The 17679-nt window shown below is 37.4% G+C and overlaps 1 protein-coding gene across 2 annotated transcripts in view; it reads left to right on the forward strand.

The window, feature by feature from the left end:
* Nucleotides 1–17679, forward strand: part of KIAA0232 (KIAA0232 ortholog) — a 69694-nt gene that overhangs the window by 1518 nt on the left and 50497 nt on the right. For both annotated transcript variants that reach the window (XM_068943419.1, XM_068943420.1), the window contains exon 2: nt 17106–17609. In XM_068943419.1, coding sequence (XP_068799520.1) covers nt 17379–17609 — 231 coding nt within the window. In that variant the 5' untranslated portion in view covers nt 17106–17378. The remainder of the gene's footprint in view (nt 1–17105; nt 17610–17679) is intronic.

The raw sequence follows: 17679 nt of genomic DNA on the forward strand, positions 1-17679 counted from the left end.
GTGGGGGGGGTGGGGGGGGAGACGACAAGGTTTGGCGAAGGTTACAGCTGAATGCAGAAGTGACAGAAACTGACGCTTCATTCCGGCAAACTCCTTTCCATCTTCCCCTCGCATTGTTTCGATTAAAAGTACATATATGTTAAGTCACGTCGTGAAACTTTGGGAAAAGTGAAACTGCAGTGCTGTTCTCTACGTTGTCTTTGTTTTAATTACTCATTGCAGTACCTGGTACTCATCTGAAGGGTGAAAACAGTACGATTGGCTTGTCCTTATTTAAAAAAAAAAAAAAGGCATTCCTATATTCCAGTGTTTTTTGCATATAAATAATTCGGCTTTCAGTTTATTGGACTAGAGGTCAGGAGCTACTGTGGTAGGGCTCATTGGTTTTCCTCCTGTAAACCCTTTCAAATGTTTAGTTTTTTGCTCTTCTGTTGCACACTGCATATTACTTGTATTTTCCTGGGATGAGGTGGGAATTGCAAATCAAATTTGGTTTCTTAGCTGTCAAAAGTGAGCTCATCATGATTCAGTAGATAATTGTTTAAAATAAGCTACTTCACTGCAGTGCTTAAATTGCAAGTATTGCAGGCTTCTGCCAATCCATGGAAGTCTGAAAATGAAGTAGACTTTTTTTTTTAGTTCATTCTTTAAGACAAAAATGTGCCTTATAAAAGTAAATGAAATGGAACTCGATTGTATCGCTACAGATTTTATTTTGTGCTAATCCTCCATCTGCTGTATCTTGTCAGTATAGATATGCTAAAATGGTAGTGTACAACTGCTCCCTTCCAATCAATAAAGCATACTGTATATGTATTAAAAAATCTTCAATTTCAAACATTGAGATACAAGAGGTGTAGATCAATGAAATAAGTGGTACATTGTACATTTATAATGTTCAAAATTTTCAGAGGCTAAGTGTTATAGGGGAAATCCTGATTTGCATACTTCATTGAAAGCATCAGCAGTTTAGATCTGCGCCATGTTCTGCTTAGCAGATATTCCCACACTTACACTCATGGAACTTTATCTCAGTTCGTTTGTCTTGTGCACCAACAGAGGTAATGACTAGTTCAGACCTGGTTCGGCAAATGTGTGTTTTGGTTGGGTATACGACCTCCTTATAGCTTTCCTGCTCGTTGGCAGGTGAATCGGAGAGGGAAAGAAAGGGGAAAGAGCGTTTATATGTAATTCAGGAGGAAAAATAGGAGGCCTTGAACTTCTGTCGTTATCTTAATATGCTGATTTCATGGCCAGTGCTCCCTGCTGCATTTGTTGCTGTTGCTATTCTTTATCCTTCCAAGGAAGAGATATTCCATAGGAGTGTCAAGTGATGTCAGCATCTTCCTTTGCTAGTTTGCTGTGTGTTCTAGCAGGAATAGGGACAGAAGAAGATCTAGATACTGTTCATAACTCAGTGTCTGCTTCATTACGTGTCCTTCTTGAGCGTCTTGTTCCTGGGTGAATGAATGAAGACAAGAGATTGGTTTTATTATTAGCTTTTTTTTTTTTAATTATTAGCACTATTGAATTTTATGTGCAATTTTGTTGGCTTTTAGGAAGGATACTGTAGAATAAGAGTAGACTTTCTATCTATTTATATAATAGATTACTTAGCTAGGATCTATCATTTTGGACTCTGCTCGGCTGACAGAAATAAAAACATACAAAATCCGTAATGATGGATGTTGAAAAGTAGTCATGTATTAAATATTTCCTTTAAATCATCTAAACTTTAAAATTCCTCTAAGTGTTAATGTTTTTAAAATGAGAACTTCACAGGTTTGGAGTTCCTTTTTATCGGGGGGGGGGCGCTTCTTTAGTTTGTGGGAATAGAAGAAATGAGGGTCTTCTATTTTTCTTCAGACATGTTTATAGGATAGATTTCATGTGTATCTGAATGATCATGTAAATAGCCTACAATTGTGAGATGGCCAATAACTGTTAAGTAATAACTATAATAACGATGATCAGCAATGCCTGGTAAAGCAGAACGTGGTGATGACAGAAAGGTTTACCCAAGAGAGGTAGCAGGAAGTATTCTGGTTATCCATACAACTCCTGGAGCTTGGAAGACAAATGATCTAGATGCTATTTAACATGCTCCGTTTACTGGGATAGTTTCTTCTGTATTGTGGAGCAGAGGTTGGAATCCGTCACTTCAGTCCAAGAACGGTGGCAGCCTGGTTAAGTAATTTGTAAACGTAATTATCATAGAAACAAGTTGTGGGGGTTTGTTTTCAGGAAAACTTCCTAGTAAAGTTGATCTCGCAATACGAAATAAAAATGTTCAGATAAATATTTAAATGGTCTGTTGCTTTCAAGTCATCAAATGCAGAAAAAAATGGCTGTTATGAGGGAAAAGCCTATTTTCATAATTTGGAAATCATTTATTAGAAATATCAAATAAGCATAGGACTATCTGTCTGCATGTTTTAGAAGAAAAGAGCTATGGGAGCTAGTTAAAATTATTTTTGCTGTAAAGCATTTTGTCATACCTTCCCAAAAGCTGATTAGTTGCATTTATAATGGACTCTGAGAGGTTAAATGCACGTTTTATCGTGCCACAGGGATGGTTTTGTTTTTGTTTTTTTTTTGTTTTTTAATAGTTTGAAAATTCAGTAAAAGGATTATCCCCCTTATTTCACAAACTTAATATTAAAAATATTTCTCTAGCTTTGTTGGAAGTTACCAAATATTTTTAATTTTTAATCTACTACTTCCTTTTTTATTTCATATACGAGTGTGTGGATTTACCTGATTACCTATTTAAAACTATTCTTCTGTTATTTTTGCATCACCTAGATCCTGTTTGTAACTTAGCTTTGGTATGTCCACTTTGGTATCCGTCCTTCCAAGATTTTTATTTCTACGGGAGTAGTGTGAAATTTTCAACTATAGAAGATTTAAATTATTTTCTACTGTTGTAATGTTACATATAATAGGTAAATTATGTCCTGCGAAGTTTGTGCATAGTCTGTGCTCAGGCGTCCTATAACTAGTTTCAATTTTAATATGATTTGAGGAATATTTAGGGTTCTCTTTTTATTGCTTACTGTGTTGAGGAGGAAGTTTCAAATATACAGTGAATGCTAGTTTTACTCACATCTGTAGCTTTCTGGGCCCTACTCTAGAAAGGATAGCATGGGAAAACATATACTCTGTACAAAAAGCTTGTTAATAAGTGAAAATAAAAGTTGTAACAGGAATAAGATCTGAATACTGTTTATGCTTTTTGTCACTTTTAAAAATCTACTCCTCATTATTAATAAATGTAGGTAAGGGTGTAAGGATACCAAGGATGCGTGGTCTCCTTGGTAGGTAGGTCACTGGGCTGGACCTGGAGAGACCTGCATTTTACTCTCAGCTGTCATTGAGTGAATTTGAGCAAATTGTTTCATCTTACCGCGTCTATCTTTTCCCTTCCTGAAGACTGGAGATAATATCAGCTTCCTTTGAAAAATGTTTGACATACATTGATGAAAGACGCTCTATGAAAAGGAGGAGCTGTTATGTTATCTGTGTATTATTAAGTTGTGGTGTGTGGGTTTTTTTTTTTTTTTTGATTTGGTTAGAAGAGCTAGCTAGGTTGTGGAAGGATTCTGAAGGGAAGCATAAGTGCATTGCAGAAAAGGTTTTGTGTGTATAGACTGTGGAAGAAAGTGTAGAGATAAGAGAGAAGGAGATTAGGGGCTAGCTGAAGACCAGAAAAAAAGAACAAGTTTCATAAGATTCAACAGTTTTGACATCAACGTAACAGAGATGAGTTGCGAGATATACCCTGCGAGGTTATTCCAGGTAGTGTTAGCTTAGTCAAGACGTAGATTGAGATAAATCTTTAACACTAAAGTGGCAAAGTATACTAAAACATACATAGAGAGTTTTTAAAAGGTATTTTGGTAAGTTAGTTTGTGTCATATATACTTCTTAGGCTAATAAAAGGCCTTCTTTCCTTAAAGGAAAGAGGCAGCTTGAAGCATTAGTAATGAAGAAATCAGTAATGCATACTCCTGCTATTTGATTGAGTAATTAATTCTCACTAAATCCTGATGATACTATAGTCTGTTATTACAAACTTGAAACAGATTTGAAGACTGTATGTCTGAGTGGGAGTATAACATTCAAACAGTACGTTGAATTTGGGGTATTGGAGTATCTTAAAAGGACCAGAGCCAGTTTCCAGTCATTTATATAACTTTGCTTATACATCTTTACTTTGTTAACTTTACTTATGAATCTTAAGGAATAACTTTTACTTTTTCATGATATTTAAATTTCGTTAGTGGAAGATCTTGAGCTAACCACTGTTACTAATTAGCTGAAGGTTACTGTTGCGTGACTTCTGTTCCCCTGGTTTTGTCTTCAGGGGTAGAAGTTCACTCTGCTTCTTATTTGATTGTTGCATTTAACAGTGAAACAGGATTACAAATAGGAGATTTTTTATTTGCTTTACTGAAGTTTTTCTAAATGTTTTGTTGGAAGTCATGTTGAATTAATTATGTGTGGGGTGGCACAAGAGTTTTAGAAAGTTCCCATAAGTCCAGATATTAGTTTGATTTTCCTATTGAAGTTTATTTTACCAGCTTTCTGAACAGGATAACTTATCAGCTTGAGAGAGACCTCAGAGTATCAGTTTTCAGTAACTTTCTTCTTGAGATGTGATAGAAATACCTTGATTAACAGTACAGTAACTTCCTTGAAGAGGAGTAATATAATCCTAAGCTGCTGCTTTTGTAAGGGTTCTTCTGGCAATAATAGTTAAATATTTCACGCTGTGATAAAATAAGATTTCCAGCTGTCATTAGAAGTAGCAAATGGCAAAATTATTATTTCAAAAGCAGTATTCACCTATCTTACCTGTTTAGTTTGTGAATTTTATTTTATAAATAAGCAATAGCATTTTTAAGGCCCATACGTGATCATAAAAATTGAACTAGGACAACAAACGTCATCACAATTTTCTGGAAAAGAAAGGGCGAAAAAAAGGCTGTTTTCTTAAGGGTCTTATAGCCTAAACTGCACAATTGCAAACAAGTCAAATGCAAAATGCACTTGAATGCTAAAATATATATTAATTCCTTCATGTGAATTGTTACTGTGTTACTGCAGGTTCTCCCAGTTCTATACTCAGTTTCATAAATGTGTGGGATATTGTTTACTTACATTCTCTATTAAAAAAAATAGAGGTGGTAGAAGTGCAGAAGAAATGGGATTGCCTCCCTTGTAGGTCTGTCTGCCATATTTTCTTTGCTTTGAAGTCAGTATCTTCTTTGCCAGTAAATTCATGGAGCTTGCAAATTCAACTTTTCAGAACTATTTGCTATTATTGAGCCTATTATGGCTGGCATATTTTACATTTTTACATAATTATTAATGAAAACATTGTCTATATATGGCTTCCAACTTAATTTATGGTAAGTCACTTTGTGAAAGGAGCTATTGAAAAGGCTGTGTATAGTCAGGCAAATGTAATGTTTTTTTTAAACCCTTTATGAGACTATTTTTAAGCTTTTAAAAAAAGATAATTAACCCTTTAGATCACAGACCAAGTATAGAAGACTGCAACCAAATATAGAAAAATTCAGTACTAAACACTCAGAGAAGTGCCGCATACAAATTAATGAAGGAATCAGGAAAATATATAGTGAGGTCATTATTAGGTAGCTGTTTGTATACTGCTAGATTATTAGCTTTGGAAGTATAAAGAGCTGGGAAACGCCTTAGCCTTTACAGAGGCAACAGCTATGGGATCTCTGGAATTCATAATTCGTTCTCCTTTTCCTTCCCCAACTGGAAGATACAAAGGATGTCTAAGAATAAATTCAATATTAATTGAATTAAATGCCAAATATGGTCGCATTAGAAGAGTGGCCACTGGGCTACTTAGTGTTGCGGTAGGGTCCATCTGATGTGAAGAGCCTGAATATTTTATATGTTTTTATCAAGGTGGCCCCACTTGTGATCTGGGGGCTGCATTTCTTCTGGCCGGCTGCCTTTGCCTCGTGAAGGCTGGACACACCTGCTCACCCATGCTGGCATCTGTGTCTGGGCACCAAGAGATCATGAAACTGGAGACAAGTCTGCTAGCGGACGCATGCACAGCCTGGCGCCTGGACCTCTAAGCCATTACCATCCCGCTTGAGAGGGGGAGTTACAACGCTGGCCTGTTAGTACCTGCTAGTAACAAGTAGCTTGGACTGTCATAAAGGTTGTGCGAATTGGAGAAAGGAGGAGGATAGAAAGCAGAGTGATCAAAAGTGTAGATAGCATATGTCTGGTCTGTTACTTGACTGTATCCTTCTCTGCTGCACTGTCATGCCCCCTTGTATATTCTAGGCAATAAACAAATATAAGGACGTATAGAGAGACACAAGGAATAGGAAGCTTACAGATTTTGCGTGGGAATAGGAAGCTTACAGATTTTGCGTGCTGAAAGTCCTGAAGATAAAAGTCCCAGTGAGTTTAGAACACACGCATCCTTTGTGATCTTAGTTACGTTTGTCTTTGTTTTTTGTTAACTCCAGGTATGTTTCCTTAAACCCTAGCCTGAGAAAGCGTTACTGAAGAACGATAATGGTAATCAACACTGTGCAGTCTGTTGCTTTGGTGTGTGTATGTAGTAAAATACAATACAACTTCTGGTAAAAGGTTCCCTTAAGACTTTAATGGGAGTGAACAAAAAGGCTGTAACTATGTCTCCTCCTTGAAGTAATTGCTGGACAGGTACTTCTCTCCAGGACCTACCAGGTGCTGTAGCATTTCATCCAGGTGTTCCCTGTGTGCGACAGAATGAGGCACACGGGAGGAGTGAGAGGTTTGTCAGTGGCAGTACTCCTGTCTGCTGACTTGCTCCAGTGTGCTGATATGATCTGCAATTTTAAACTGAAATCCTTAAATCATGCTGATATTTTCAGTGATAGAAAGAAATAAAAGAGAACAATCTGAACCTGATGTTGATCATACTGAAACGACACTCATGGTTGGGGAATACCGTAAAGTATAAGCTGAGGCAATGTCTGCGCTGTTTGAGGTGCACGCGTGCCTTCTGCTGAATTAACATCCACTGTTTCTCTCAGATTCTTTGCACTGGTGATCCATAATGTTATAGGCTAACTACAGTGCAGCACTTCCTTCGTTCCTACCAAAACTTGCAGCAGCAATCAGTAATTTCGTTGTCCTCTCCAGGCTACTGTTGCAGTGGGGTTCTGTTTCTTTTAAGGCTTTCCTACAGTCTGCTGAGTTATCGGACAAGTACAGGATACAGTTTCAGGATTTAGTAATGGGCATTACTGTGAATATGTTGGAAGCACATATTGTCTCTGTTGAAGTACCTGGACTAGTTTCCACACTTAGTATTCAAAAAAAAAAAAAAAAAAAAAAAGACGGTGCTCTGGAAGACTTGCATGTGAGTTATCTAAAGTGCAGTTTCTGAACTCCTCATTTCTTCCTAGTGTTCAGGATACTGGGTTTGTTATTGTTGTTCTTCAGCAGAGTTAACTGGGGGCTGCCGCTGAAGGGGGCAACCCTGCTTCCTGCGTTATACCAGATCTAGAAACTTTCTGGTGGCAGGATGAGTTGATCAGTTATTTACATTTGTTGAAGACTGACCTACCAAAAATTAATTTCTTTCCTTCAGAACGAACTGATCCAATTCACTCCTGCAACCACACACTGGATAGGCTTTGTGCAAGGACGAAAGGGTGAGGAGCAGCTGGAAGGGGCAATGGAAGAAACAGTGGAACGTCCTCTTTTGGTGATGGGTGACAGTTGGGATGCAGTTTGTGTTACGCTAATTAACCTTTGAGTCAGCCAAAGAGATTTATCAGTGAAGCTGCTTGTGGTGTCTTCCTTCTCTTGGAGGTCTGCCACTGCTAGTATAAAAAAACATTGCTTCTAATTCTCACAAACTGGTAACTTGATTTCTGACTTGCCAGCAGTAGCACCAACTACTTCAGATGATGTCAGTTATATGCAGCCTCGTTTTAAGATCGCTTTTAATGTGGAAAAGGATTACTTGGATTCCTTCTCAGTACATGCCCATTTATGTTTTTGAACTTATTAGAAGTTATCTTATTTCTGAGTTAGTGATATGTGTACATCTATTTTTTTAGTTTAGGCGGGATTTAAAAGAGCCCTGTAGTCTTGTTTAAGCAAAGCAGTAAAACTGTATTTAATTCAAACACCAGTTTTTAAGCAAGACTGAAATTTAATTCAGAATCCAATCTGTACGGGATATCTGAGTGGCAACTAAATTGGAAGAAAAATCACTCTTATGTGGCAGTTTATATTCTTCAGTTTTTATTAATAGAATGGAACCATTGAGATTGTGTTGGTAGGTGGATGACCTTGTTTGGAGAAACTCTGACTGAAGTAATGTCAACGTTGCCATCATTAATGATGGCTGAGCATTAGAAATTAGTGAAGCTGTATCTCACTTCTTAGATTCAGACTGTTCGTAAATATTTTTCAGTTTATTATATCTGATTGATATTTCAAGGTGTTTTTAACAGCTGTAAACTCCTTTTTAAATGAATCCTGAAATTTTTGGAAACAGTGGTTCATAGCAGGTAGTACAAGTGTGCTGTCCTTGCACACTTGCCTGGTGCAACCACACAGCAAAACTGGTACCAGAAGATGGTGTTTTATTTAAGATTCCTTTGTCAGGAGTGGAAGTTTTGTCAGAAGTGCTCTGAGCTCCCTTAAGTGTATGGAGATGGAAGTGTTGCCTGTGCTGCATAATTAAGTGCTTGCTTTTGGTATTTTTTTTAATACCAACGTTGTTTGATAGTGAGTTTTGATCTCCTGAAATAGTTTCCTGAGTGAAGCTATGAAATAACAGTATTATGTCCTGAAGATAAAATCCACACACGAAATTGTCAAGACACCTGTTGAACCGTGTTCTGCAAATCTTGCCAGTTGTTTTGGCTTATTAATTAAATATGCATACACTGTATGTAATAGGATCCATTTCAGAAGAGTCTTTTTGTAAAGCAACTTTTAGGCTTTCTTGTAATTCTATAACGTGATGGACTTTCCACATGTGGTGGATGTAGTACAATATGACCCTTTTTCACATGGCTTGTGGGCTTTGCTGCTAGTCCTGCTTCTTCCTCTTTCCATCTTGCCTTTTACTTCTAATTTATGGATTATACCTTTTCTGGCTTATATTACATATTTGTTTTGAGGAAGTGGAGAATATACTTGGAGTACTGGAATCTTGGCCATACAACTGAACCCCTTGTGCAGTGGCCTAACCTCCCTATTCTGTGGTCCATTAAGAATTATTTCACATCGTGCAGGTCTTTGCTTTGCTCTCCCGCAGGACTGATGTTCTGACAACTTCTAACAAAGTTCATATGTGTTAGTAATGCACAGCCCTGTGAGCGGGTCAGCTAATTGAACTCCTGCAGCTACTTTTTTGGAGTGTTGTACTATGCTGAACATGAATGTTTTATAAGAACAGCTGTACTCGTTCAGACAAAGGCTTTGTCAGGTCTGGTGCTTGTCTGCAGCAGCATCTGTAAGTGAGCTCTTAGGGAAGAGAGAGAAAAGGGAGAGTATATGTGATACCTCTCCTGAACATTTCCTCATCCTGGCACTATTTTCAGCCTAGGGGATTCCCTGAGCCTGCCGTGTTTTTTTTCTGGTTGGAAATTTTCAGAGGCTCTCTCTTGTTCAATTACTTCTGAAGCCCATCTAAACTTTTTGTGTCCTTAGAATCTTTTGGCAAGGAATTCTTACTACCTGCTGTGTAAAGATAATCTCCTTTAGTTTGTTTCATACCTAGTTGCTACTAAAAAAATACATTGAACGGTATTTCAAATACTACTGAAAAATACATTGAACAGTAAATTTCTGTACGTGGGGAGTCATGTCATTCATGATTTTATAAAGAACTTTTTCTGTCTTATTTTCCCCGCTTTCCTTTCTGTCATCTTTTGTTCAGACTGCAAAATACTAGCTTGCTTGCTTGTGGTATGGAAGCTGTTTCATATCTCTGATCATCCTGGATATAAATCTTTTCTGGATTCAGTATATCTTCTTTGATATTACAGGACCAAAGTTATATGTAGTGTACAATATGTGTGCAAAACATGGATTCATACAGTGACATAAATATGACCGATTTTGTTTTGTGATTTGCTCTTCTGACTGCTGCTGGATACAGAGTTTATTATTTCACAAAATGTGCATCATGCTACTCTGGAGCTAGATCCTGGGACTAACAGTCAGCTCAGAACTCATTGTTTCATGGAAGGAGTTCATTAGTAGCACGAGGTTATTATTCCTGATGAGTCTCAGTACGTCTTCATCTACACTGAACTTCATTTGCCTTTTCATTGCCCAGTCACTTCATTTCATAAGGTCCTTGTGCAGTTTTTCAGTTTACATCATCTTCGCTATCCTTGATAACTTGGTATCATTTGCAGGCTTCTTACTTTGTTGCTCATCTATTTCTCAGGTCACTTACAAAAATGTATATAAATGAATATTAGCGACACAGATCCCAGCACAGAAGCCTACTGAACTGTGCTGGTGACTTCCCTCCTTGTTTCGTCTTGGTTATGTCTGTGGTCGTCTTTGCTAACCTAGGTAAATGAGGCTTATACAGTTGCTCTGACAGCCAGCCATTAGCTCTTGAATTCTTTGAATAATTCCGTTACATGAGTAAGTGTGCAGGTTTACAAGGAAAAAATCCTATAGTTATGCCCACACGCTGGTTTCTCTCTCTAGCGTGGGTTCTCTGGCTCAGCTGAGTTACGCTAGAACAGTAGCAGGATCCCAGCCTTGCTAGACATCAGTCAACCATAAACAAAATCCATTGGAAACTAGATTCTATCACTCTCTCACTTCCTGGCGATACTGTATTAAAGAAAGATGGTATTCTATTTAGATCTAAAAGTTAATTCACAGAGCTACTATCATGCTTCTGACCACTTTCAGTGTTCTTTGCTTTGATGCGAGTCAGGTGTTTTACTCTGTCATGATACAGCAGTGCTTCTGAGGCTTTCTGGCAGAGGTCGTCTGAAGTAGGATGGAGGGAGAGGTTTGTTTACAGCATAGGCATTATCAATGTTTTATTTTACAGTAGTGTTTTAGTCATAAATCATATTCTTGCTCTACTGTGTGTGGTACGATAACATTGTATGCTATCATCACATAAGAAAAGCTGTCCTTGCTCCAAAGACTTTATAGCCCAGTTTCATAGACTATATGATTAAAAAAAAACAACTTCTTTTACTTCTGAGTTCACATGTCTTTTGAATGCCATGTGAAATTTATTAAGGACACAGATCCCATTGTTCACTAGATTTTAAATAGGCTTTGTTTCTAGGCTTTGACAATGTCCTCCCTAGTGTGTGACAGTCTGGTTTGTATATTAAGGATTTGCAGAGATTTTTCACTAAAAGAAACAAAACAAATCATAGTGTAATTGCTGATTCCTCCATAATACATAAGACAAATTTTGGAGCTTTCTTAGCATCACGTGATATGACTGTGCTTTTGTTTGTCGCGTTTCTAGGTGAGGCTGAAATTTCCTAAAGCAAAAATGGGATTTTAATATGTTACTGACTCAACTTGATAAAATTTTTGCTTCTGATTTATACTAATTGGGATTGCAGGTGTTTTTTTTTTTTTTTCTGCATATAATTGTTAGGAGGACAGGTTATTTGCTTTTAATGCAACCTTTCTGGGGAAAGTACTATTTTTTTTAAAATCTCGTCTTGTTCAGTTTTCATGCATTGAGAAAACATTATCAAAGATCTCGGAGAAAAAATTTTCAAGACGCAAACTGTTAATTGCAGGCTGTGTAATGTTATTAGTATATTTCCTGGAATAAGAGGGATTTTTTTGTAAAACTGTAGTTTAAAATTTAACATTGTTGTGAGAGAATGTTTGGTCTAATTGTTGACACACAAAAGCAGGTTGAATGAAGTCTGGAAGTGCAGATGTGATGGTTATCCCTTTTGGGAAGGAAAGGATGGAAACAAGTAGCTTTGTAGCTTTACCTAAGAGACTGACTTCTCTGTAAATACAAATAAATAAAGTAAATATATAATAGCGAGTATAGAGTAACTTTGAGGCTTGGCAGATTTTATAGTTTATGCAAAAAAAAGTATTAGCTTTCAACTGTCTTTAATATGTATAGCCCCTACCTTTTTTTCCATTGAGAGTGCAGACCTCTATGTAGTGAATTTAAGCCTGCTGACAATTTGTTTCTTTTTTAAGTTACCTTTTTAGGATTTCAGAAATAGTCTGTGGACCTTTAATTTACCTGAAAGATGGGCAATAATAAGATATGTTTTTCCTCTTCTATTCCAATGTACTGTTACTTTAAAACATAATAGTAGGCATATCTGTAAGAGTCTAAACCTGTTAAAGCATGGAGTCTATTCATTTTTTTTCATTTAAAAGAAAATTTTTGTACAGAACCTTGCCTTATGGATACATAATTTTCAGGGGCCTCTGGGTGCTAGTAAAATGCAGATGAGGCTACCTTATATTAATTCAATGGGTTTTGTGGTTTTCCTTTATTTACCTTTTCCCAAGAATAGAAACAATTGAAAACAGAACTTACTTTTTGTGAGCTTCTTAAAAGGACAACTTTTCTGTATGAAAGGGGATTATGGAGAAAGTAGCTGGTGAAGACATAGAAATGTCTTGCCTGGCTTGAGTTTTTTAGGCAATTTACTCTTCCTGTTGACAGTCTGATAAGAACAGTTACGTATGCTAGCACTTCCGTGGTGGGCCTGCATCAAGTTAAAATGAAGAGTGGGTGAATTGCACCTTTTTTCACTGCACTTTTTGGTAACCTCAATATAATTTTATGCTATAGTACTGCATTCCTGTGAACACAACTGTCACATTACAAAAGAGGTATTTGTGTGGCGCTAGCTATTAGAGTACCAGGGTGTTCTGTATCTTTTTTTTTTAATGCATTTCTCATGACTGTAACCATATTCCACTTCCCATACAGAGAAGACTAGGTACAAAGAGACTATTTACTATGCGAGGATTCTGTTGTAGGGAGCTTACCTGGAATGTTCCAGCTTCAGTTTCCATATCGTTCATCCTCCTTCGTGTTTCTTATTATAAGCAATTTGAAGTTCTTCCTTTTCCCTAGCTATATTTAAGCATACTAGAACTCAGTTATTGTCTTCTCCTGTCTATTTTAGGTCAAAAGAAAATTTAGTGTTTATCACACAGTAGGATTTTAAGGAAGAGTGTCTAATCTAAGATGCTCTAAATTGTAAAATCACAGTGCTTGTTTACACAATATTGTATTCTCATTCCTTTACAAGATACTTAATACATTGGCTGTTGTGCCTGTAGTTGTTAAGCTCTTTAATTGTTAAGCTCTTTGATTAGTATTCAAAGCCCGAAGGTTTGCTAAAAGGAAAAATAGGACTAGGAAGTGGAATAAGAGGAAATTCTTTTGAAAGAATTGCACTGTATATTTTGGCTTTGTGATTTGTGAGTAGTGTTTTTGAGAACTATATTAGTGGATATGTGATGATTTTATTTGATAATCCTCCTCATAAGGCATATCCCTCCATTGCATTTCCTAGCTGGAAATTGAGAATTCTTTCCATCTTGGCAGTTAAAATAACTAGCCTTGTACTAATTACTTAAGCTGTGTTGCAGTCTCCCTTTTCAGATTAGCCATAACAGTTGTGACTGGGGGGGGAGAGGGAATGGAGAAAGTTATTTTTAACAAGACTGTTTGAAAAAGGCTAATTATAGTTTAAAAATGGATGATAACTTACCTGTCGGAAATGGCATTTCTAAAGTTAAGCTTCACATCTCTTAGCAGAAATATTTGCTTTTTGAGTGACTTCTTGTATTAATTTGATATGGCAAACTTCTGAGAAGGGAAAATATTTTTTAATTTTGCAAGGAATTTCTTCTCCAAAACATAGTGGAAACATACATTTAACACTTTCTGTAAAGCACAGTACTCAAGGCAGTTGTAAAATGAGAATTCTCAAAAATATTTCTTTGAAATTTCATTCAGATTTCCAGTTACCATGTATGCATTTTGAAAAATGTAACAGAGTAATTTTAAAATGGGTGATTGAAATATCTTTAGTAAAGCTTCACTGTAATGTTTCAGTGTCATGGAAAGGTTGTTGTCTCGTTTCTTAATTCCTGTGATCTGTTTCTCTTGCAGTTTCCTGTATTTCCCATATCTGTCTCAAGACACGTTTTAACTGGTTAGTCAGGGTCAGACAGATTTTACCTGCCCTCATCTCAGGAATGTGAAGTTCTGCAATGCTTCCTGAAAATAATTATCAAGATAGAAAAGAGAGACCACGTTAATGTGTCGTTCAGGGAAAAACTAAAGCATAAACTCAGTCCTGACTAGATGCTAAGACTCTAACCATGTAGCATAGGAGACAATGTTTCTTCACTCTGCGTGTCACAGTTGATTGCTTTCAAAATAATTTTTCATTGAAGTAACTCGTTTTGCAGAAACCGTTTGCTGTAGTATATCAGATACTCAAAACATTCTAAGAAATATGCGATTGACTTAACCTTCCTCGCCCCATCTATTCCCCCTGCACTGCTTTTCATGGTATCTGGAGCTGAGTCTTTGCAAACCAAAGACTACCTGGAATGTGTGCTTTTTGTCCCTCCCCATTTTCTGCAGTCTCTGAAAAAGAAAAGATTATGGGTCGATGAGAGGCCAGCAAGATTAGAATAAAGGAATTTCTCGTTTTGCTACTTTCACTTTTAGATATTTTTTTTTTCTAATTTTTTGGGTCCTCCTTCCATAATTCCACTTTCCAGTTGGACTTTACCCCCTCCATCAAAGTCGTTGAGTTCCTAAATGTTCAGTTAGTTCTGTTCCATGCCTCAAAAAACTTGCACAAGAGTGTCAGCTTTCACAGCTCTCAGAACATGGGGCTTGGGGAATGAATTGAATTGTGGCATTGACTTAGGAAGAGGATTCATGACATGCTCTGATGTGGAGTAATTGGGTAGTAGGAAACACAAGATGAATGGAATTTTATTCTTCAACGATTGCAATTAGGAGGACATGGACTGTTTAAGCTCTTAGTTCTGAGTATTTTGGTCACAATACTATACTTCTGGCGTACTTTCTATTCTGTAAACATCTGGTGTAACCGTAACCTCCTAGCCCTTTGTAGGATGTTTGTATGTAGTTATTTGGGCTTCCTTCTGAGATTCTAGTACGTTGCATTTCAAATTCAAATATTGATTCAAATATATTGCAGACAAAGATTTAATACTGTTGCATTAGTTTTTCTCTCAAAACGAACCTTGCCATCGGAGCTGTAAGGCAGGGTGGGGCACTGACAGCTGTCCAGCGTCTGATTATAATGGCTTTCTTTCTGATGATGTTGTAATTGATTTGGCAAATATGTGGCATATACAGTTGTGTCTGAAGTGATGCAAATAAAGCTCCTAAACTATAATCTTCTGTTGTGAGGGCATCAGTATCAACTGCAATGGCCCCTATTAATTTTTTTTGGCCACAAAACATATGCTACCCACGTGAATCTCTCCTATGAGGAAAGGCTTCTACAGGGCCTGTTCATCCTGTAGAAGAGAAGACTGAGGGGGGGGGGGATCTGATCAATGTGTACAAATATCTGAAGGGAGGGTGTCAAGGGAATGGGGCCAGACTCTTCTCCGTGCTGCCCAGTGATAGGATGAGAGGCAACGGGCAGAAACTGAACCACAGGCAGTTCCATCTGAACCTGAGGAAAAACTTCTTCACTGTGAGGGTGACAGAGCACTGGCGCAGGTTGCTCGGAGAGGTAGTGGAGTCTCCTTCCCTGGAGATATTCAAAACCCGTCTGGATGCGATCCTGGGCAATATGCTCTAGCTGACCCTGCTTGAGCAGGGGGGTTGGACTAGATGATCTCCAGAGGTCCCATCCAACCTCAGCCGTTCTGTGATTCTGTGAAACACTACACACAGTAGATTGTATACATACTCATGTTAGGTGGTGTCTGTTTTGGGCATATTAGTCCCAATTATCTTGCAGTGTGGTTGAAAAAAAAGTAGTGGGTTTTGCTTAGATTCTTTAAGCTTTGTTTCCTTTCAATGAAGGTATGTTTCCTGCTAGGATATGATCTTTGGTTTTTCTTGCTGAGAAGTTTGGGACTGGGAAGGAGGGAGACAGCCTACATAAATACCAGATTTGGTCTTTTTTGGACCTGACTTCTGAGTTACAGAGTGGAAATGCCTGCATGTGTGGTGCTTGCTCCTTTTGCCACTTACTTACCGAGACTGATTTGGGATTGCAGGTGTTCTAAGTCTAGGCTGGTTTGTTTAATGTAGGATATGGTTTAGAGCGTAAGCTCTTTCAAGTAAGACTGGAGTATGTTTTCCATAAAGAGGTTTAAATGTTAATTCTGACATGGGGGTACCCACATATTTCCTGATTTATTCCAAAGAGTTTTTTTTAAGTGAGGACAGCTTTTGAATGATGAAATGCTTTGTTGGCCTATGGCAAGCAAATAGTGAACCTACCAAAAAATTCCCAAACCCTAGAATAGCAACTATTTAATGGTAGGATTTGGGAAACAGTTTTATGAATGTGCTAAAACTTCATGTCCAGATGAATTTCGTGAATTCAGTGTTTTATAAACAGGACTTTTGTTTTTTTTTTTTTCCCTGGATGATAAATAGATATTACTGCAAAACAGTAGGACTATATTGCCTTCCAGCGGTGCAAATTATATACTCAGTCTTTATGCCAGCTTATATAGATTGCTTTTTTATCACATTGTCTTCTTTCAGCTAATAATGAAAGTAATAAAATCTCAGCTTTCCTATAGAGCTGGATGAGGCAAATATATTTCAATCAATGGATTCATTGTGAAGGGTTTGATTGAAGAGTTTCTCTTTCTGTATTAAAAAGCGCCTTCTTGAAAAGTCTCCTATAAACTTGGAATAATTCCCGTTATTTTTCCAAATGACACCAAAATTGTATATTATATGTGTGGTGTAAGCAGTACGTAAAGGACTGTGTTCTACCTTGCCTTTTTTTTTTTTTTTCTCTGAGTGTTTAATATTATTCTTGTATGGATATATGTTATCACAACTTACCATTTTTTCCTCTTTATAGGTCCTGCTGGGGACTTGCATCTGGCCTCAATGTGAAATTAAGGTAGAAAAACACATCTGCATATGTGTTTGCTATTAGGATTTAGTTTATTCACTGGTCATGCCTGAAGAGTGATGTTCGTCTCTAGACGGCTAACTGCCAGGAAATATAAATGATTGTCCTAGAAGTCAAGCCTCTCTCCTATTTACTGGAGTGAAAATCACCTCCAGATATCGACGGAATATCAACTACAGAAAATGCTTCACGTTATAAGGATGCCAACCACCTAGATTCATGCGCCCTATCTGTACAGTTGTTGTGGATGGTTTGCCATCTGAAAGCTCCTCAAGCTCTTATCCAGGCCCTGTATCTGTTTCTGAAATGTCTCTGCTACATGCTTTGGGCCCAGTGCAGACCTGGCTGGGACAAGAGCTAGAGAAGTGTGGCATTGATGCCATGATTTATACTCGGTATGTCCTCAGTCTTCTGCTGCATGATAGCTATGACTACGACCTGCAGGAACAGGTATTTACATATTTTAGATGTTGTCCAGTGAAATGAGTTCTTGTATCACTTATGCTTTGTGTATTATACG

This window comes from Struthio camelus, chromosome 4 (assembly GCF_040807025.1).
Source record: "Struthio camelus isolate bStrCam1 chromosome 4, bStrCam1.hap1, whole genome shotgun sequence".
Taxonomy (NCBI): domain Eukaryota; kingdom Metazoa; phylum Chordata; class Aves; order Struthioniformes; family Struthionidae; genus Struthio; species Struthio camelus.